Here is a 23,691-nt window from a genome sequence, read left to right as displayed (position 1 = left end):
GGCAACCCACTCCAGTGTTCTTGCCTGGAGAATCCCAGGGACGGGGGAGCCTGGTGGGCTGCCGTCTATGGGATCACACAGAGTCGAACACGACTGAAGCGACTTAGCGGCAGCAACCCTAACTCCTCGAGGATGTATTTCCCTTTGCTTGTCAAATAAAACTGTGCTGTTAACATGGAGCTGCCAATACTGGTCCATATTTCGCTTCACGTTTTTGCGGAGACCAAGGAAATTTACACAGGGCTGTAACACTGGTCTGTCCATTGCTTCAAATTTTTGCTGCGGCAAGACAGAAATAAGGAAATTACACACTCCCCTGACATATATGTGAAAGTGAAAGTGACTTCCCTGGTGGCTCAGATGGTAAAGCATCTGTCTACAATGTGGGAGACCGAGGTTTGATCCCTGGGTTGGGAAGATCCCCTGGAGAAGGAAATGGCAACCCACTCCAGTACTCTTGCCTGGAAAATCCCATGGACAGAGGAGCCTGGTAGCCTACAGTCCATGGGGTCGCAAAGAGTCGGACATGACTGAGCGACTTCACTTCACTTCGCTGACATATATGGTGCCGTTTCTTGGATTTAACCTGGCTGAAATAACCTTGGCTCAGCCCCTGCAAGGCGGAGGCCAAACACAGCAGAAGCCCAACTACGCAAAAGCTCCAGTGGTGGAAGCTGAACATGAAGAAAACCCAGCACAGGGGAAGTGACAAGAAACCCACTGTGCTGGAAACTGGGACAACAAACACAAACTTGGAAGAAAGCTTACTCGGCTCAGTCTCAGATCCCAGGGGACCTCCGGTTGTGGTAGGAAGTCCTCACCCCTGTGGCTGGAAGAACATACAGCTAACAAAATCTTAATTCCTTTACAGTCTCTCGTTTCTTGTTTCCCTGAACCTCCCACAAACAGTTGAACAGTAGTGGGTGCAATTGAGGGACTCTGGAAGGGTTACTCCCCAGTGTGTCCTGAAGGCTCCATTTTCCTCTGCTGTGCCCTAGTAGCTGTTGCCCAAGCGGGTGGGGGTTCTTCTGTCCTTAATCTTCTTTGTGTCAAGGATCAGGCCAATGAAAACTGTGAGCACAGGTCAGGTATTATTTATCTGGCAGATTATGAAGGGGATTCGCTGGCATGTTTTTCCCCCTGCCTTTTCTTCCTGTCCTTCAGCTCCTCTCTTTTGGGACTTGAGCCCAGACAAAACCCACGGCACCTGGCTTCAGGACCTAATGAAACTCAGGCTCTGATGTTTCATTGCAAAAATTCAGTGAGAGACACAGTGATCGGTAAGAGGTGGACTTGTTTGGATTCAGAGAGAATCACACTCCACAGGGTGTGGGCCATCACAGAGGAGAGTGCAGTGGCCATGGAATGTGGTGTGGTTAGTTTCTGTGGGCTGGGTGATTTCATATGCTAATGAGTAGGAGGATCATTCCAACAATTAGGGAACCACCCACTCCTCGTCTTTTGACAGTGCCTTGGAACTGTCCTGGCACTTCTGGGTGTGTCATTTAGCTTGCAGATTGAGGATCCAGGTTTAGTTGAATTTGACTTGTCATCTTGGACCCATTTGATTTTAATTGGTTTATGTTATGCCCTTGGGCTATGTCATTCTTTCAAAAGTTGAGCCCTGCCCCCTTCCCTCCTGTTTCGTGCTCTTCTGAGCAGAGCCACCCAGGCCCACAATGATGCCTCCACAATCTTCTTGAGGGACAACCAGAAAATAACTGGCCCTTGGGGGACAAATACTGTATAATATCCAATCTTTCTAGATATTCAGGCCTTCATCTTCCATGTTTCTTACAACATGTGCCTCAACAGCGTCTCTCAGTGAGCCCTATAGGGCGGGCAACAGGCACACAATGCCTGTTAGAAGTCCATCGGGTGGCATCCCCTCAAGGGCAGTTGGGCTTCCAGGGATAATGTTTGACACTTTGGGAATCAGCCCTGCAGGCCGTTTGGGCCCAAACCCTTACCATCCTTCTCCTAAAGTTACAAATATACCCCTGCATCAAATCTCCACTCCACTTTTATGGAACATCTGGTCTGTTGCCTCTTACCAATTTGTTCTTAAACCACTTCCTAAATCCTACAACCAGGACCCTGCCTCCTTGTAGGCAACATTTTTCCATGCAGCTTATTATTAAAATACCCCTAATGCCCTTAACAGGACCAAATAACCCACTCCTTTGTCATTACTTCTGTTATTACCTAAAGTGGGTCTATAACAATGAGATTTTCACATTGGAAACACCCTAAGCTGTTCTTTTGGAGGACTAGGGAAGGAAATCAGTGGTTTACATTCCCTCAGAGCAATAAGAGGATGAGGCTTATGACTGTTTCAACAGGTTTCCGGCCTCAGGGCACAGACTTGGATTGTTTTACATCATGATATCTATTCCCATCCTGGTGGACAAACCAGTAATGAGTTAAGAGTACAGACCCTTAATCCTACCCAGCACTGGTCATGTTGGAGGCCTTGGGGATGCCCAACTCCAGTCCGGGGGTCCCAGGAAGTTGACCTGCCTCAATCTGCCTAGGGATCTGGTCCTCAAAAAGTTGTGATGCATCATCCTGCTCAGGGATCTGCCAGCCCAGGGGTCCCAGGAGGTTGTCATGCTTCAACCTGCCTGGGGATCTGCATCCTGACCCGGGGACTCCTGGCTCTCAGGTTGCAACAGTACTGGGTAGGACAAGCTTCAGAAAGACTCACCCCTAAGGAAGTCCACCCATGGAAATAGAAGGAAGCCTGTTAGTTGTGGGATTATGCCCAAACTCAGCAATAATTTAGGAGTGCAATGGGAACCACATTGCCTTTCTGGAAAGTCTAAAAGAGGCCCTCCAAAGTGTGATTTTAAAAGACAAATTCCTGTCTCAATGTGCATCAGACATCAGGATAAAATTACAACAGCTACAGCAGCAGGACCTATCTGCTTCTTCAGATGAGATGGTCCTGACAGCCACCAATACCTTTTATAACAGAGAATAGGAGAGGGAGGCCAAGGCCCAGGAAAGGGAGAGAAGGAAGGAGACAAGGCATGCACAGATGCTGGCCACCCTCCAGGGAAGCCCTAAGGCAAACCCCGAGTCCTTGAAGGACAAAGCAGGAGCCAAATGCCTAATCTTTAGACAGGCAGGACATTGGGCCAAAGAGTGTCGAAACCATGGCAAGTCTTCTAAAACAGTTTGCTACAAATGCCATCAGTTGGGGCTGTGGGTGGAACTCTGCCCTCGGAACCCATGAGCTTCAAGGTCAAGCGCCAAGTCTCCCCTCATGATGGTTCAACAGGACTGAAGCGGCCCATTCCAGCCACCCCGCCTTTCACAGATAACCATCACGGGGCTGGAGCCAACTGGATGTGGTAGGTAGGTGCAAGAATTTCTTAGTTGACACAGGGGCTACCTACTCTGTTCTAACCTCCTATTCCAGAGCCTTCTCCTCCCAAATCTGTACCATTTGGGGTGCTACAGGAAAAACACTTACAAAAAGACTTACCTGAGCACTTCTTTGTTGCTGGGATGAAAAATATTTCCCACAAGTTTCTGGTGGTCCCTGAGTGTCCTACTCCCTTATTGGGAAGAGATTGTTCCCTGCCTTCTAAATCTTGCAGCTATTGAAGGCTTGATAGAAGATGCTTTAAAACTCTCTTATGGGGGCAAACTAACTATTTTTACCAGCCACCAAGTGAAACAACTCCTGAATGGGAGAGGCCATTTATGGATGTCTGAACAAAGAATCCTCAGATATCAAGTAGAACTAATGGAAAATCTAGGCCTGACTATATCCCTTTGTGTGGTTCTTAACCCAGCTACCCTCCTGCGTACCCTTGAGGGCTCTCTCCCCTTTCACTCTTGCCTAGAAACTTTGGACCACTGGACAAAACCCCAGGAGGGATTGTCAGAAGATTCTCTGACTAATCCTGAGGAAATCTGGTACACTAATGGAAGCAGCTTTCTCTTGGATGGGAAAAGAAGAGCTGGATATGCAATAGTCTCCAGTTTTGAGACCATAGAGGCTAAACCTTTGTCACCAGTTTACTTCAGCCCAATTGGCTGAGCTCATAGCCCTGAATCAAGCTTTAGAGCTGGGAAAAGGAAAAAGAGTAGCCATGTACACTGACTCCAAGTATGCCTTTCTGGTGCTACATGCACATGCGGCTATTTGGAAAGAAAGGGGCCACTTGACCACCCGAGGGTCCCCAGTCAAATGTGGTGATCAAATCCTTAGCCTCTCAGAGTCAGTCCATCTGCCCACTGAGGTTTCAATCTCCCACTATAAAGGACACCAAAAAGGGGGCACAGACGTGGCATGAGGGAACCAAGCAGCTGATCAGGCAGCTAAGAGAGCAGTGTTACAGAACAATGATAAGGGCTGCCACCTTAGTTCCACAGACTAAATTGCCAGAAACTCCTTCATATACTGAAAGTGAGACTCTTAAAACTAAGAGTGAAGGTTTTCAAGAAGATTGTATGGGGTGGTTCCAAAAGGAGTGACTCTTTTTTCTGCCTGGGAACCTCCAATGAAAGTTGGTTAACTCCTTACATGCCACCACTCATTTAGGGAAGAAGGCCCTCCAAAGATTACTAGAAAGGTCCTTCAGAGGAACAGGCCTCTAAACAACTATAAGGCAAGTGGTCTCCTCTTGTGCCACTTGCCAATTAAACAACTCCCAAGGAGCTCAAAGACCCCAGCTGGACCAGCCCATCCAACAACATGGGACCTACCCAGGAGAGGACTGGCAGATGAACTTCACCCAGATGCCAGTTTCTCAAGGGTATAAATACCTATTAGTTGTAATAGATACAATCACAGGATGGATTGAAGGCTTTCTTACCCAGACTGGGAAGGCTGAGGAGGTGGTAAAAAACTGCTCCATGAAATCATTCTGAGATTTGGTCTGCCAAGGTCATTACAAAGTGAAAATGGGACATCGTTTACTTCTAATATCACCCAAGGGGTCTCTAAAGCATTGGCCATTACTTACTATCTTCATTGTGCCTGGAGGGCTCAGTCTTCAGGAAAAGCAGAAAGAGCCAAAATACAAAAGTTACTCAGTTATGTCCAACTCTTTGCAACCCCATGGACCTAGTCCATGGAATTCTCCAGGCCAGAATACTTGAGGGGGTAGCCTTTCCTTCTCCAGGGGATCTTCCCAACCCAGGGATCAAACTCAGGTCTCCCACATTGTAGGCAGATTCTTTACCAGCTAATCCACAAGGGAAGCCCAAGAATACTGGAGTGGGTAGACTTTCTCCAGGAGATCTTCCTGACCCAGGTATTGAACCAGGGTCTCCTCATTGCAGGCAGATTCTTTACCAACTGAGCTATGAGGGAAATTACAAAGAAAGAGCCAACCAATTCTTAAAGTCCGTGATAAAAAAGATAACCCAGGAAACCTCCCTGGGATGAAAGGAAGCTTTACCAATAGTTCTCCTTTGCACTTGTATTGCCCCTAAGGAACAGGTTAGTCTTAGTCCTTATGAGATGCTATATGGGAGACCTTTTGTTTATGTCAATGACCTCTTCCTCGATCCAGAGCCTCAGTCCCTTTGGTCTTAAACCATGGCCATTGGGCAATTCCAACAGGATATATGCTTGTGGGGTGTCAACCAGGACCCAAAAGATTCTAAACAGCCACCAGTATATTCTTCAGGGACTCAAGTCCTTTAAAGTCTGGAAAGATGGGTCCCCAAAGGCTCAACATCAGCCTACATGGAACGGCCCCTACCCTGTAATACTTTCTACCCCCACAGCAGTCAAGGTACCAGGACATGACTCCTGGATTTACTATTCACGAGTCAAGCTGTGGAAGAAAACAGAAGAGGACACTCAATACACCTGTGAGCCCCTGAGAGAGCTCAGATACCTATTCAGGACTACAAATGAGTGCCACTCTAATGAATACCCCCATAATTAAGTTTGTGGGATAAGATTTCTCAGGACAGCTCTAAAGAACCAACACAGCTTGGCAGGGGTTGCACTCCAAAATAGACAGGAAATAGATCTCCTGTCCTGATCCCTGAACAAGGAGGGCCTTGAGCCATCTTGAATGAGATGTGTTGTTTCTGGGCAAATACCTCCAGCTAAATTAAAGAAAGTCTCACAGTCCTCAAGAAAAACATTCAGCTCCTACAGGATCTCAAAGAACGAGCTAGAGAGCCCTTGAGGGTGGCTACAGTCTCTTTTTGGGGGATCCTTCTCCTCAGTTCAGTCACATCAGACTCTTTGCAACCCCATGGCCTGCAGCACACCAGCCCTCACTGTCCATCACAAACTCTTGGAGATTACTCAAACTCATATTCATTGTGTCAGGGATGCCATCCAACCATCTCATCCTCTGTCGTCCCCTTCTCTGCCTGCATTCTGTCTTTCCCAGCATCAGGGTCTTTTCAATGAGTCGGTTCTTCATATCAGGTGGCCAAAGTATTGGAGTTTCAGCTTCAGCATCAGTCCTTCCAATGAATATTCAAGACTGACTTTATTTAGGATTGACTGGTTGGACCTCCTTGCAGTCCAAGGGACTCTTGAGAGTCTTTTGCAACACCACAGTTCAAAAGCATCAATTCTTCAGCATTCAGCTTTCTTTATAGTCCAACTCTCACATCCATACATGATTACTGGAAAAACCATAGCTTTGACTAGACAGACCTTTGTTGGCAAAGTAAGGTCTCTGCTTTTCAATATGCTGTGTAGGTTGGTCATAGTTTTTTTTCCAAGGAGCAAGCACCTTTTCATTTCATGACTGCAGTCACCATCTGCAGTGATTTTAGAGCCCCCCAAAATAAAGTCTCCTACTGTTTCTATTGCCTCCCCATCTATTTCCCATGAAGGGATGGGACCAGATGTCATGATCTTTGTTTTCTGAATGTTGAGTTTTAAGCCAACTTTTTCACTATCCTCTTTCACTTTCATCAAGAGGCTCTTTAGTTCCTCTTCATTTTCTGCCATGAGGGTAGTGTCATCTGCATATCTGAGGTTATTGACATTTCTCCCAGCAATCTTGATTTCAGCTTGTGCTTCATCCAGCCCAGCATTTTACATGATGAACTCTTCATAGAAGTTAAATAAGCAGAGTGATGATATGCAGCCTTGACATACTCCTTTCCTGATTTGGAACCAGTCTGTTGTTCCATGTCCAGTTCTAACTGTTGCTTCTTGACTTGCATACAGAGTTCTCAGGAGGTAGGTCAGGTGGTCTGCTATTCCCATCTCTTTAAGAATTTTCCACAATTTGTTGTGATCCACACAAAGAGTTTGCTGTAGTCAATAAAGCAGAAGCATATGTTTTTCTGGAACTCTCTTGCTTTTTCGATGAAACAGTGGATATTGGTTATTTGATCTCTGGCTCCTCTGCCTTTTCTAATTCCAGCTTGAACATCTGGAAGTTCACTGTTCATGTATTGTTGAAGCCTGGCTTGGAGAATTTTGAGCATTACTTTGCTAGTGTGTGAGATGAGTGCAATTGTGTGGGAGTTTGAACATTCTTTGGCATTGCCTTTCTTTGTGATTGGAATGAAAGCTGACCTTTTCCAGTCCTGTGGCCACTGATGAGTTTTCCAAGTTTACTGGCATATTGAGTGCAGCACTTTCACAGCATCATCCTTTAGGATTTGAAATATCTCAACTGGGATTCCATCACCTTGACTAGCTTGTTTTTACTGATGCTTCCTAAGGCCCACTTGCTGCAGTGAGACAGAACCGAGGAAATTACACACTCCCCCGACATGTTTTAAATTATTACGGACAAAATGCAATTGCTATATAGTTATCTGATCTGTTGTTTAAAAAGCTGATTTCTTTTGAAGAACTGGTCATATTCAACATACTATATATTCCATATCTTGAGATACATAAACATAGTACTTATATTCATAAAAAATATAGCATGTAGCAATAAGATAGTGAATCATATAATTTTTCCTGCTTTTAAAAATATCAGTCATTAGCAGCATAATTTCATTAGTTAATGCAATGAAAATGTAAGAGTTAATTTGAGTGTATATTGTAGCAACATTCTCAGTAGTTATATAGCTACTAATGTATTTATTTATAATGCTTGTTCATGTGAGCTTTGAATAACCAGATAACTAATTCCTGAGTAGAAGATTTCTTAATGCTCATTTTATGAGTAGACTAACATATCAGTAGTACCTGTGCATATTATTTTTTAATTTCTGATGGCTTCTTCATTTATAAAAGGCTATTGGAAGATATTGAAAATGCTTTCAAGTCATCAAGAGTACAGGATGGTTTTCATATTAAGTCAGTACTATTCTACTCTAATTCTTTGAAGTATATAAATGATTAATTACACAAGCGCCAGTCATGACTGACAGAATTATTGAATTCTCTATCAGCATTCCCATGCTGATTTGCTTAACTCTTATTAGCAGCTAAATTAGTTTGGTTTGGATCTCAACCTGCGAAGACCTTATAAGTTCAGTTCAGTTCAGTCATTCAGTCGTGTCTCTTTGCGACCCCATGAACCACACAGCACACCAGGCCTCCCTGTCCATCACCAACTCCTGGAGTTTACCCAAACTCATGAAAGACTTTATAAAATACCTGTTCTAAAGTAGTTGCTTCAATTAATAATATCAATTGTGTCTTTTCCCAACTTAGGATATTAATTGCATGTTTTTTCCCTTATTGCATATTTCCCAAACCCGAAATTATCCATGTTTACCACTAAGAGGAAATATAATCAATCTTATTACATACTTTCCATAATTTTCCATAATAAAGCCTTACATTTTTACAGTGCTTTACAGTTTACACAGCATTTTCACTTAATCATCTCACAAGCTTCTAAAACAGACAGGATGGTAATTAACTCAGTTTTAATCACAAAGATATAAAGGTTCAGAAATTAGAGTGGTATCCAGGGCATGGCCAAAATGTGCTGGAACTGACTTCTGACCCAGATTTTATAACCACGGACAAGGGGTGCTTCCTCTTACACCTCTTACACCTCTTTGGCTTGACACTCAACAAGCCAAAGCCTGGTGACAAGCCACAATAAACAATTCACATTCCACATTCTGTGTTGACAATGAGATGGCATCTACACAATAAAATAAAAAAAAAAAAAAGAGGAAGACAGTTATCCAGATAGTTCAGCTAAATGCTGTCCCCTTAACACCACAATCCTTTCCCAATTTAGATTCTTAAGCAAACAAAATATTGCTCCCTTGAATTTATCAGACTTTGTCTTATTGCTTAATAGGCATTTGCCAAATGACAATAATATACTGGAATTAACAATATTAGGTTATTTTTTAAGGTCGTTTCAGACATACTTTCCAATGTCACTCAATCATACACACACACCTGTTCTTTTAAGTTCCAAGCCAGTACAAGGCAGCATAATAATGAAAAAGTGTCAAGAATGTTGCACACACGGGCTGTCTCATTTTTGCTTGAAAAATTACTCCTGGAAGTATACTTTATAGTGCCTGCCAAGTCACAGCCTCAAATAACTCCCATTTTTCTTAAGGGCTAATCCCACTCTTCTGAAACAATTTCAATTACACTGAAAATGGAAATGCTATTATTCCTTTCTTGTTCTTTTGATTATGATGATGATTTGTCACTTAATCTTATTATGTTAGTTTCCCTAAACTTTCATATACCCTGGAATATATACACAATATATGTTAATAATTTAAAAATAATTGACTATAGAAAAGGAAAGATATACCCATTTGAATGCAGAGTTCCAAAGAATAGCAAAAGAGAAAAGAAAGCCTTCCTCAGCGATCAATGCAAAGAAATAGAAGAAAACAATAGGATGGGGAAGACTAGAGATCTCTTCAAGAAAATCAGAGATACCAAGGGAACATTTCAGGCAAAGATGGGCACAATAAAGGGCAGAAATGGTATGGACCTAATAGAAGCAGTAGATACTAAGAAGAGGTGGCAAGAATACATAGAACTATACAAAAAAGATCTTCATGACCCAGATAACCTTGATGGTGTGATCACTCACCTAGAGATAGTCATCCTGGAATGTGAAGTCAAGTGGGCCTTAGGAAGCATCACTACAAACAAAGCTAGTGCAGGTGATGGAATTCCAGTTGGGCTATTTCAAATCCTAAAAGATGATGCTATTAACATGCTGCACTCAATATGCCAGTAAACTTGGAAAACTCGTCAGTGGCCACAGGACTGGAAAAGGTCAGTTTTCATTTCAATCCCAAAGAAAGGCAATGCCAAAGAATGCTCAAACTCCCAGACAATTGCACTCATCTCACATGCTAGTAAAGTAATGCTCAAAATTCTCCAAGCCAGACTTCAGCAATATGTGAACTGTGAACTTCCAGATGTTCAATCTGGTTTTAGAAAAGGCAGAGGAGCCAGAGATCAAATAACCAACATCCACTGGATCATCGAAAAAGCAAGAGTTCCAGAAAGGCATCTACTTCTGCTTTATTGACAATGCCAAAGCCTTTGACTGTGTGAGTCACAACAGACTGTGGAAAATTCTAAAAGAGATGGGAATACCAGACCACCTGAACTGCCCCCTGAGAAATCTGTATGCAGGCCAAGAAGCAACAGTTAGAACTGGACATGGAACAACAGACTGGTTCCAAATCAGGAAAGGAGTATGTCAAGGCTGCATATCATCACTCTGCTTGTTTAACTTCTATGCAGAGTACATCATGCAAAATGCTGGGCTGGATGAAGCACAAGCTGGAATCAAGACTGCTGGAAGAAATATCAATAACCTCAGATATGCAGATGACACCACCCTTACGGCAGAAAGCAAAGAAGAACTAAAGAGCCTTTTGATGAAAGTGAAAGTGATAAAGTTGGCTTAAAGCTCAACATTCAGAAAACTAAGATCATGGCATCTGGTCCCATCACTTCATAGCAAATGAGGAAAGAATGGAAACAGTGAGAGACTTTATTTTGGGGGGCCCTAAAATCACTGCAGATGGTGACTGCAGTCATGAAATTAAAAGACGCTTGCTCCTTGGAAGGAAGGTTATGACAAACCTAGACAGCATATTAAAAAGCAGAGACATTACCTTGCTAACAAAGGTCCATCTAGTCAAAACTATGGTTTTTCCAGTAGTCATGTAGGGATGGGAGAGTTGGACTATAAGGAAAGCTGAATGCTGAAGAATTGATGCTTTTGAACTGTGGTGTTAGAGAAGATTCTTGAGAGTCCCTTGGACTTTAAGGAGGTCCAACCAGTCCATCCTAAAGGAAATCAGTCCTGAATATTCATTGGAAGGAATGTTACTGAAGCTGTACTACTTTGACCACCTGATGCAAAGAACTGACTCACTAGAAAAGCCTCTGATGCTGGAAAGGATTGAAGGTGGGAGGAGAATGGGACAAGAGGATGAGATGTTTGGATGGCATCACTGACTCAATCTACCTGAGTTTGAGTAATCTCCAGGAGTTTGTGATGAACAGGGAAGCCTGGTGTGCTGCACTGCATGGGGTCCCAAAGAGTCAGAAACGACTGAGTGACTGAAGTAAACTGATAGATTTTAAGTTCAAATAAACTACCTGGACAAACAGAAAATGAATTTCCTTATGTGTTAACTGTCACATACATTCTATTTGTCCCCAGATATCCCTGACCAGAAACAGTTTAGAGTAAATCCAAGCTTTCTTTCAATCAACTTTAATTAGATCTGCTGCTAAGTTGCTTCAGTCGTGTCCCAACTCTGTGCAACCCCATAGACGGCAGCCCATAAACCTTCAAATAATGATTTAGAAACAACTTGGGTAACTAGAACAGTTTGAAAGTCAGCTTTTGTTGTTGTTCAGTCACTCAGCCATGTCCAACTCTTTGTGACCCCATGAACTGCAGCACACCAGGCTTCCCTGTCCTTCACTATCTCCCTGAGTTTGCTCAGACTCCTGTCCATTGAGTTGGTGATGCCTGTTGCCCCTTCTCCTCCTGCCTTCAGTCTTTCCCAGCATCAGAGTCTTTTCCAACGAGTCACCTCTTCTCATCAGGTGGCTTAAGTCAAAAGGTGTCAAAATAACATGGAAAATTTGATGATTAATATTTAATAGTACTTAAAAGTGTTAAAATATTTAAACAAGATGCTTGTTGCCTCTTGCAGTATATCTAACTTTATCTTAAGCTCTTCTGGATTTTATATTTAAATATATGATGCTAACACTCTATTTGCATGTAAGTTCTTTGAGCATGTGCACCATACCACAAATACAATTCCTACAACTATGCCATTTACATGAGAATAATTGCCAAAGACTGCTCATCATCCAGTGTAGTAGATGTAATTGTGCGTGAAGTTAAAATAAATGTAAGACATTTTCAGAGGGCAGAGTGAATAGGCGGGTAGCAATATCTTCACATTATTATTTCTTGCCTGTGTCTAGTAGTTATCTAATTGTAACTGCAGTCAGCCTCAGCTGAGCTTCCTATCAAAGGAAAAAGTCGACCAGCTTCATCTAGGTGACTGCTTGTAGAAAGATCTACTCATTGCCTCTGTACAGCATTTTATCTTCTTCTCTCCTTCCTAATTTTGGTCTGCAGCTGACTTTGGAATATTGCTTTAGCATAATGCACATCCAGAATCATAATTTAGGCTTGATCTCCAAAATTCAACTTTCTTGATAAGGTTTAGTTTTCCTGTTCTTCACACTGACTTAAAATTATGCAAGAGTAACAATCTAGAGTAGAGGCCTGAGTTTATTTCTTTGAGTTGGAAGGTAACAAGTTACATGCAATTAATTTTAAGAAACAAAATTGTCCAAAATATGCATTACTTTGTATACCTTCAGTTTCTAATGGTGCCCCCATAGGGACAAATGGAAAATATGTAAAGATGCTGACTTCCCAACCGTTCTCTGCATCCCATATGAAGTGGGTCCCCTCCTTTTCTACCTGAAGCTCCAAGGATCTGATACTAGAAGTCACAACTACATGAATCTCTATTTAGTAGCAGAACAGGGCACATATTGCTCTCATGTCATTATTTGATATTCTGTTCATTCATACTGTATTTACAACTAGATTTCCTTTTATAAAGTAAGCAGTGAAGTGTTAGTAAACAGCTACCAACTATTAACAGTTCTCAAAAAAAAAAAAAAAAGAAAGAAAAGGTAGTGTTTGCTGATTTCTGTGAAGGTCTAACTATTACCACCATGGCTGACCTACCAAGATATTATCCCTAGAAGCAGAATCGGGAAGAAATATGCATAATTGGTACTTAGGAGTTGTTCTGAGCTGGCTCCAGTCCACCACTGAATTTTAGTGGTTAGAGGATACAATAGGTATTTATTTAGACGCTTTTGGAAAATTCTGTAACTAGCTCAAACACTGATTTTTGTTCATCAACTACTCTCTGGGTTTACAACACAGCCTCTCTCTCAAGGATGTCAGATAAACATATATAACCCTAGATTTCAGAAGGAAAAAAGAGAACTAAAATAGCATTCACCATCATTAAAAGAAGCTGAGCTAGAACACTTCGTATAAACTCTCTCTCTATTAGGGACACACTTGTAGCCATCTCAAGATTTCTTCTAAACACCACTGAACCAAGTTCAATACCGTATTATCATCGTCTTTCACACACAAAATGGCAATTGAGTATATGCAAGAATTTCAAATCTTTATTTAAATTAAAGCCTTCCCCCCAATCATTTACTGGCAAATATGAATTTTTTTTTTGGAAAAAAGAAGAAACCATATATATTTTAAAAGGAGAGAAAGCAAGATGAATGGTGTGATGTTCCTTTTCTAAAATACATTCAAACTTCCATTTATGCAACAATCAGCAGCTGTGACATCATAACCCAAATGTACTATTTTATCTCCTTGCGGACAAGGGGATTATTATGCAGTCGTATTCTCAGCACCTTGCTGACTTAACATTTATATCATTCCTGCACTGCGCTCTGATTTTATGGACTTGGGTGAATGTACTATGCTTTACTTCTGTAATCTGAAAAACGTATGTGATTAAAAGTCATGAACAGTATCCTTTACTCTGTTATAAAATTGGTTTTTCATATGCATATGTGTATTAATACAGCAAGAAGCATGTCTAGTCATGAAACAATGTCTATAAAACTATTCAAATGAAAGAACTGTTTACAGATAATCGTATTTATTGAATTATTTATTTTGATGAAGCTGAAGGCCACTTTCACATACTTCATTTCTAAAGGTGGGCTGCAATTTTACAGAATCCTACAGAGTTTCTCCTCATGTAATCAAAATACTGATACTCGGGTTCCAGTGTTTGTCTTTCAGAAAGCACTTTTAGAAACAATTTCCTATACAATGTCCACTATCTGTAGATTTATTAGGAACCCATCAATAAACCCTTTTTAAAAGGTAAAAAGAAAAAAAAATTCATTCTTACTTGACTATATTCACATTAAACTAGTATTAACCTAGAAAATAATATTAGGTAGAAATAACACTTTCGTCATAAAATTCTTTTTCTCAAACACATGTGATTACTTGAATTTCCTCTGCTCACTTTGGCACATCTAAACTGGTACAGAAAGTATACACTGTTTGGATAATTCTTGAGGAACATATTTGCATCAGAATTGAAAGATGGATTTTGAAATTTATAACATTACATTAAGATACATTCAAAAAAATCTGTCCATATTTTTACAGCAAAGGAGGAGGGGAAAACAAATTCTCAAAAGTTTTTGGAGCGTCTAGAACTTGTTACCTTGAAAAATAAACCTTGCATCAAAGAAAATCTCAATTCTCTCATTTTTGAAATCTTCCTTCTATAATACACTTCCTTCCAATGTTCTCTAAATTCTAATGGCTCAGACAGACAATTTCTATGTACTTGTAGCTGTGTTCCTCTCTGAGATGTGAACAGTAGTAAGGGCTCAATTGCTCAACCTTTTTTTTTCTTTCTTTCTATTTCTATGCTTCATTTCCTTCATGTAGCTCAGAGTGGAAAAAAATCAACATGTTCTGATGAGCTTAATATTCCGAGGCAGGAAGATGGACCTGAATTGAGTGGAGATTGGAGCTCCAAAATAAATATAACACCATGTGTCAAATAAAAAAAGAAAAGGTAGTCTCCTGTACAAATCAGAAGAGATAATAAAAAAAAGGCAACGAATAGACAGCAACTTTTTTTCATACCTACACAAGTATCTCAAAAAGACTGCCAACTTTAAGAATGATTTACCTGTTGCTTATTTGGAACACTTCTGGATTTATCTGCTAAACAACGGTTTATGTTGCCTTAAACCAAATTTTATTGGCTTGTATTGGAGGACTGGGGAGGATTTTCTGAGAATTTTTATATTGCGAAATAAAATATATTTGCTAACCCACAGCAATAAAATTCTGCTGGATGCTCTAATCTAGCAAGCAGAAAGCATCACTGTAAATTAAATTTGTCCCAAGTTTTGATATGCAAGAAGTTCCAGGACTTTTTCCTGGCATATGGTGTTTTATTCCCTCACTGCCGATACCATCACCGCACTACTCACTCAGAAGGCTGGGTGCCTTTGCAGGTATCTGAGAGTTGCTGTCTATTCACAAACCACTGAGCATTTCTTATTTTTTTCAATCAAAAAAGCCTTCAAATGCTCAGAGTCTGTGGTCAGTGCAGTCCCTTGGACAAGTCTAATGAAGATTTGCTTCACCAAGGCAGAAACCTAAACAGTTAAAAATGGAGGAATATTTACAACCATTTCCCTTTAGCAAGCGGAGTTCTTGTGTTCTGCACGTCCTTTGTGTTGCTGTTTTTTTTTTCTTTTTGCCTTTACTTTTCCTTCAGTACCTTTCAAATGAAGGTCTCCAGGGCTATGAGTACAAGCTCTCCTGGCCGGTTCCATACATGTCTGCGAGGCGTTTAAAACGCGGTCCCCAGTCACTAAGGTAGTCATAATTCTGATCAGAGTTTGAGCTGATGGAATCTAGGGAGCTGAGAGATTCCGCCACCGAGCCATTCCCCTCGAAGGCGTACGTCTGCAAGGAATCATAAGGCGGGGCGCAGGGATCCACGTCGGCTTCTTTCAGTCTCTCCCAAATAAATTCCCGGAAAATGACATTATCCGGGATGCTTTTAAAAGTCGGTCGACTCAAGAACTGGATTTCCGGGGTCACATCCCTCCGGGTCTTGGTGTCTCTCATGACGTTGAGGTTTCTGAGCGCGGCCATGTCGAAGGCTTCCGTGTCTTCCTCTCCCCCACCCTCGTCGTCGTATCGGACGATGTTTTCTCTGATATCTCTCTCTTCGTCGAAAATCAGGGGCTCTTTTTTCCGTCTTCTCATGGTGACGATCAGGAGGATCAGCACTACGAGAAGGAGAAAGCAAAGGCAGTTTCAGTCAACTCACTGGCTGCCCCTCCATCCTGGGGAAAGTAGGTCTCTGGTGTTGATTTCAGGTTGTTTGTCCTTTAAAGGGAAATGAATGGGCTGCCTACTTACGCGGGAACTCACAGCAGTAGATGCGCTCAAACTGCTAAAACGCCTTTAATATCAAACAGTTTTTATACATCAAGAAACCCTTTCCCACACCTGTTCAGAACTGATGCCACCCTCTTGAATGTAACCTCCAAAGCATTTGACAGAGCACATGGGAGGACCAGCTCAGGATTAACATAATAATTTCAAAGCCATGAAACACAAAGGGACCTTTCTTTCTTTTTTTTTTGGAACTCTTTTAATTGCTGGAAAGGCAAAGCAACATTCATAAATGTTTGGGGTCTAATTTAACAACTGCCATTTCTGAGGGAAATGGATTATAGCATTTGGCTGGGTTCTTTGAAGAAATGCCTAGTACTTGTCTAGGAAACTCAGCTGTTAAATAAAATCCAGTATGTCAGACCCTATACGAACATTAAAAGCTTCCCTCTAATAGAGTCCCACTTTCAGCATGAAACACTGAACTGGGTTTTTAATGTATTATGCCTACAGGTATTATGCCTACAGGTTGTAAGGTTTTAGCAGTAGCCAAAGATTGATGGAAGAAATCAATCATTTCTTTAACATTAGGAGTTTTTCTTTTATCAAAACATACATAATAAAGGAGATGTTTGCACTGGAAAACAGAGACAAACAACTACACTGGCTATACTTTTAAACAAACTGAATATACTTTTTGTAAGTTAATTTTTATTGGAGTTTAGTCGCTTTACAATGCTGTGCTAGTTTCTGCTGTATAGCAAAGTGAATCAGCCATATACATATATCTGGTCTTTTCTGGATTTCCTTCCTATTTTGGTCAACCCAGAGCATTGAGCAGAGTTCCATGTGCTATACAGTAGGTTCCTGCCAATTAATCCATTTTATACATAGTATCCAGAGAAGGCAATGGCAGGCACCTCACTCCAGTACTCTTCCCTGGAAAATCCCATGGACAGAGAAGCCTGGTAGGCTGCAACCCATGGGGTCCCTAAGAGTCGGACATGACTGAGTGACTTCACTTTCACTTTTCACTTTCATGCACTGGAGAAGGAAATGGCAACCCACCTCAGTATTTTTGCCTGGAGAATCCCAGGGACGGGGGAGTCTGGTGGGCTCCCGTCTATGGGGTCACACAGAGTTGGATATGACTGAAGCAACTTAGCAGCAGCAGCAGCATGCATAGTATCAGTACTGTATACACCAGTCCCAATCCATCCTATCCTCCTTTTCCCCCTTGATGTCCATACATTTCTAGTCTATATCCATGCCTCTTTCTCCTTTGCAAATAAGATCATCTACCTCGCTTTTCTCAAACTGAATATGTACTTTTGTGCCTCTTAATAAATACAGTTGGCCTTCTGGATTGGTAGGTTCCACATCCAAAGATTCAACCAAACTTAGATTGAAACTTTTTTTTTGTTTTTCAATTTCAGAAAGTTCCAAAGAGCAAAACTTGAATTTGCTTCACTTAGGCTACGATTTACACAACATTTACATTGAATTTGCAACTACTGACATAATGTTTACATTGTATCGGGTGTTAAGAGATAATCTGAAGTAAAGGGGAAGATGTACATAGGTGATATGTAAATATTACACTATTTTACATAAAGGACTTGAGCATGCTTGACTTTGGGAATCAGCTCCCCACAGATACAGTTGGACAACTGTATACACAAATAAGACGATGACTCTTGCTCTGCCCTGGCTATGAGTTACTTAAAGCTGCTTGACTTGGGAACATATTAGATTTCATGGCCTATGAATTAAAATGAAGTAGAAAGGTATTCTTGAATTTTAGAATTCAAAAATATATAATCATTAGTGAAAATCAGTGAATTATCTTTGGCTACAAAAAAGATATCCTTTTAACAATTTTTAATCACAAGAACTGTTTTCCTGGAAGGTCTAGAAGTCCCAGAATATATACTGAGTGGATTACTGTTTGAGGTATATTACTCTCAGCAGTTTAAAAAGAAGTTTATATTTAAAATACCCTTTAAGGTTTTTCTTTGGCATTAAGAACACATTTGAGAACAAAAATATAAAACTAAGAAAGACATCAAAGTAATTTGGAGTAATTAAAGGTAATGAGTAGGGGTGAAGCATATTCCAGCCTTCACCTCAATTTGTTTTAAAAAGCAAAATCTAAACATGAATTAATTTTAAACCATTTTGTTATCGTCAATGAAAAGTATATGCTTTCTTAGGCATGTGTTTGCTATTTGTTTTCCATCATCAGTAGGAATGTGACTGACAAAAATAATTTTATTGGGGATCTTTAGAAATAGGGGGAAGCCACTTGTTTATTGCGGCACTTTTTTACTTTCTTTACTTCCTTTCCTATTTGACCCTGGATCCCCCACAACTGTAGGTTGCTTTATGTGCAACCTACAGTTTAGGAACTGATATACATTTCTGAGATTTCTGCCCACTTTCTCCTGTTGCCATGGCACATAAATGCTTTTCTCTTCATCTTTCTTTCATCTTATTTACTACACTTGAATGTTTTCAACTGGCTTCATCAAAGTAGCAGATGTGTAATTCCAAACCCCATGGTTTTGAAATGAATGAGGCATCATTCATTTCCTGTCTGTTCACATAAATACTCTGCTATATGTCTGCCCTCTTTGCTAAGTGGATTCCCAACCCTGTCCCTTTTTGTCTTCTGAACATTATCATGTCCACCACTCCAAAGCCTTTTAGTTTTCAAGCTCCATGCCAGAATGCCACAGCAAAAACATGTTCACAAAAGATCAATACGTTTCTGTTGTAACATTCAGGTATGAAACTTGAAAATTAACATATAGCTTTGGTGTCAAGCAGGCCTTTGATAAATGTCCATTCTTCCCTGATATTAGCTGGGTGATATTTGCCCAGTAGTTACTACTTGGGCAAGTCACTTAATCTGAACCTAGCCATATGTGATAGTTACAGCCAACTTCTGTGCTCACAGTGGGGACTAAAGAGATGGAAGCAATTCGGGAATCCTGTCGGGAGATGAGCAGCAGGCCAGGCACTTGTGCAATAGAGATGTGTTCATAGTTATCCTGTGATCTATAAGAACATTCATGCAAAATTCTGTGAACATAGCAGGTGAAGACATTCTGTTTCTCCCCTGAAGGAAAACCAAGAATGAAGTTAGGTAATAAGCAAAGTAGAAGGCATGTCAAGTTTAAGGCAAGACCTATGCCTAACGATGAAATGGGAGAGAAAAAAAGCAGTAAATTAAGATGATGGTCTGAATGCAGAATATCAGCTGACCTTCCCGGTAATTCTCTGGAGTAAGTCTTTTCCCTTCGGCAGATTGTCTCAGACACGAAATAATCTCTCTGTGGTCAACATAATAATCTGGGTTGAGTTGTATTCCCATCTATCTTCAAAGCCTTTGCACTTTCATGCTGTGAGCTTAGAACTTCGTAGAAGGCAATAGAGATAAAAGCTGAGAACTCAGGTAAAAGTTGCTAGAACCCAGAAAGACACATCAGGAATTTTAGATTTATATACTTTAGTTTCTGAAACTTTTTTATATGGTCTGCTAGAAATAAAAGTAGAATTGCAGCAGAAAGTTTAACCAACAAAGACTTCTGATTAAGAAGTCAAAATGAGTTAAGACACAGGAAAGGTGAGTATCCAAAGAATTGCGATGGGTGGGCTGTTGGAAGCAGTTGAAAATGAGAAATATACCACACAAAGTGGGGCACTGGGATGGAGCAAATGTTCAACTGAGCACAGAAGGATGGAAGAAGTGACGGCATAGGAGTAATGAGGGTATGAAGAAGGGTAGAATTAGACGTAAGAATTAGATGTTATTTTCATTTAAGTCAGTATCTTAGAAGACAAAACATATCAAAATTCTCAGTTCTCTTTCTTTCATGTAAGTACAATGGATCTTGTCATATATTATCTACATCTTACAATTATTTATTATGCTCTGTTGTAAATTTATTTTCAAACTACCAATATACTTGCCTTCTGACCTTCAATTACAGTGTTTAGGAAAAGTGAAACCTGAGAACCCATGGGTGCCTCAGCCCATGGGCACAATACCCATTTAGGATATTAATATCTTATGAAGTTTGTTTTATTTCCCAGTCTTGCCTGGGGCTGAGAATAAATGTGAAGTCTTTTAGAAGGTTAGACAGTTCAACATTTCAATGACTTGGGAGAATATTAATTTCTAACTACTTGAGCATGTATAAAAAATAAATTTTAACCTTTATGGAGAACAAGTATTAACTGCTCTTCAGTGGCTATGGAGATAATCCCTGTATTAAAAGGAATATTTTCTGCCTAAGTAAGCACAAGATTATATATTTTAAAACGTTTTATCACATGTCTTTCTGTCATATGAACTCTACGTCTGAGTGGAGACAAAAGAAAAGATTTAGGCCTAGTTGGAGCCTAGACATGCACATGTATTGTGCTTGTTTATGAATTTATATATCCACTTCACAAACATGAGTTAACCATTTAGTACATGACTTTGGTATACTTATACAATGTTGCACATACAAGCAAACATACATTTCCTCATGGAACTTAGAATTAAAGTAAAGTGAAAGTGAAGTCACTCAGTCATGTCCGATTCTTTGCGACCACATGGACTGCAGCCCACCAGGCTCCTCCGTCCATGGGATTTTCCAGGCAAGAATTCTGGAGTGGGTTGCCATTTCCTTCTCCAAGGGATCTTCCTGACCCAGGGATAGAACCCCAGTCTCCTGCATTATAGGCAGATGCTTTACTGTCTGCACCACCAGGGAAGTCCTTAGAATTAAATGGGGTGGACAAATATTCATCAGATAAAGACAGCTGTATATAAAAGAAAAACAGTGATAATTATTCCAAAAGAGGAAAATATGATCTTACAAGGATATATCAGAGCTTCCTCATGGCTCAGTTGGGAGAGAATCTGCCTGGTAATGCAGGTGACCCAGGTTCGATCCCTACATCAGGAAGATCCCCTGGAAAAGGAAATGGCTACCCACTCCAGTATTCTTGCCTGGGAAATCCCATGTACAGAGGAGCCTGGCAGGCTACCATTCACAGGGTTGCAGCAGTTAGACACAACTTAGTGATTCCACCACCACCACCAAGGATATATTAACCTATTAAGGGAAACAGATCAGAAGCAGAAGAACTAACAGGATAACTGAAGCCTGAGTGTCAAGAGGTGAGATGAAAGAGTATTCTGGGCACAGTCAACCAGCGAACAAAAGTATGAGACCAACATGGGGGAAGAGTAAAGACAGACATGGGAGGGAAGCCAGGAGACGTAGGCACTAGCAAGGGTTAAGGAGAGCATGGTATGATCAGATTTGTTTTTAGAAGAAAAGTCATTCTGATTAGACTAAGGAGGCAGGGAAGAGTAGATGTGAGAAAGGAAGTTGGAACACTCTTAGAGCAGAAAATGCGTAATGTTGACCTACATTTCTGATTGTAGAATTCAGTTTCCTAACATTCGATTTCAACATTTTCCGAGTATCCCAGTGTGTAGGAAATAGTGCTGGGTACCGGCCAAATATAGCAAGAGTGATTCCCACATCCCAGCAGCTCACTGTGGAGGCTATATATACACGTATAAATATAGTACAAATCGTCATGCGACTCGCTGTAAGAAAATACAGGCATGCATGGGTGCCAAGAAGCAGGCAGACCGGGAGAGTACCAGTCTCTAAAGATGTAGAAAAATTTAGAAGTTCACACTGTAAGTTAGTGAACTCTTCTTTTTCTAATTTTTTTTTTTTGTATTGGGGTATAGCCGATTAACAATGCTGTGATAGTTCAGGTGAATAGCAAAGGGACTCAGCCATACATATACATGTATTCATTCTCCCCCAAGCCCTTTTCCCATCCAGACTGCTGCAGAACACTGAGCAGAGTTCCTTGTGCTATACAGTAGGTCCTTGTTGGTGATCCGTTTTAAATACGGCAGCATGCACATGTCCATCCCAAACTCCCTAACTCTCCCTTCAGTGAACTCTTTTTCCAACCTTCACTGTGGTGTGTGTCAGATACACATCTAGACATTTAACCTGGAACCTGGTTTTTACTGAATCACCTTGGCAGTATTTTGGTCCTACTTTTCTAACCCACTTCCCACAGGCTAACAACAGAATTATTTGCCCAGAACTTGATAGAATTCTGCAGATGTAATCTGATGACCACAAAATAGTACTAACTTCTAAATAAGGCTACTTCTATTAAAGAACAACTTTTTCCATTCACGTATTAACATATTTTAAACATTCAGTCTGGGGCTCATTTTAAACCACAGTTATGTAAATTACCTTCCAGTCAGTTTTCCTCATGCTTAAAAATCTGTAAAGGATTTTTAAGGTGCATATGTAAACCAGTTAACTATCATTTTTAAGTGTACCCCATTGTTTATAGACTACTTCCAAAAAGTAAATGTCTGAGTATCACTTAATTCAACAATATTTTTTACAGAGCACAGATTTTCTAAAGCTATAAGCCCTAGAAGGGCAGGGATGCTATTCCACACAGATATACCTAAAGCACAAAGAACAATACTCGACAGTATGATTTCAATAAATGTTTGTTAAATTGACAAACAGGTAAGATACTATGGTGATATGCAGATAGCTCTTGCCATTAAGTTCAATAACTTAAATAAGAAAAAGCAATTATTATATAATGCAATAGTTACAGAGCATTATAACATATGCTAAGAATATATGGATGGAAACGTTTAGCCAGGATGCTCAGAGAATGCTTCACAGAAGAGATGACAGTAAGTTAAGAGGTGATGGATGAACCAGCCTTCACCAAGAAATATTATTTGCTCTGTGGTCTTTATAAACATTCAGAATGTATTAGTCATAAAAGGCTGTCTAAATCTTGACTACTCAATGCGGCAGCCACGGGTGGTGAATGAGTATTTGAAATGCGGCTATCACTATTTCAGATTGCTCTAAGTGTAAAATGTACATGTGATGTTAAAGACAATTTTTAAGTAAAATATAATAATAACTGATTACATGTTAAGATTACAATAGTTTGTTCATACTGCTTTAATATATTGTTAGCATTTATTTCACTTTAAAAACTATTTTTTCTAATGAGGTTCCCTTGAAAAGTTAAAATCACACATGTGATTCACATGTGTTTCTCCTGGACAGTCGATTTAAACAAAAGATTTGAAAATACCAGAAAAATCGTAATTGCATATGGTCTTATGGTTATAGTAGGGGATTTAATTATCAAATGACATATTGAATAGTGAAATAGCTATCATACTACAATTATTACTCTATTAGGTATAAGTGAAAAACAACCTAAATGA

The 23,691-nt window shown here is 40.4% G+C and overlaps 1 protein-coding gene across 4 annotated transcripts in view; it reads right to left on the bottom strand.

The window, feature by feature from the left end:
* Positions 1 to 13,578: 13,578 nt before the first annotated feature.
* Positions 13,579 to 23,691, bottom strand: part of CDH7 (cadherin 7) — a 139,662-nt gene continuing 129,549 nt past the window's right edge. For all 4 annotated transcript variants that reach the window (XM_044934463.2, XM_044934462.2, XM_044934461.2 and 1 more), the window contains one exon: positions 13,579 to 16,273. In XM_044934463.2, the coding sequence (XP_044790398.2) occupies positions 15,780 to 16,273 (494 nt within the window). In that variant the 3' untranslated portion in view covers positions 13,579 to 15,779. The remainder of the gene's footprint in view (positions 16,274 to 23,691) is intronic.

Source organism: Bubalus bubalis, chromosome 22 (genome assembly GCF_019923935.1).
Source record: "Bubalus bubalis isolate 160015118507 breed Murrah chromosome 22, NDDB_SH_1, whole genome shotgun sequence".
NCBI lineage: Eukaryota > Metazoa > Chordata > Mammalia > Artiodactyla > Bovidae > Bubalus > Bubalus bubalis.
The sequence above is the reverse complement of the archived record's forward strand: the minus strand, read 5'-3'. Positions and strand labels throughout refer to the sequence as shown.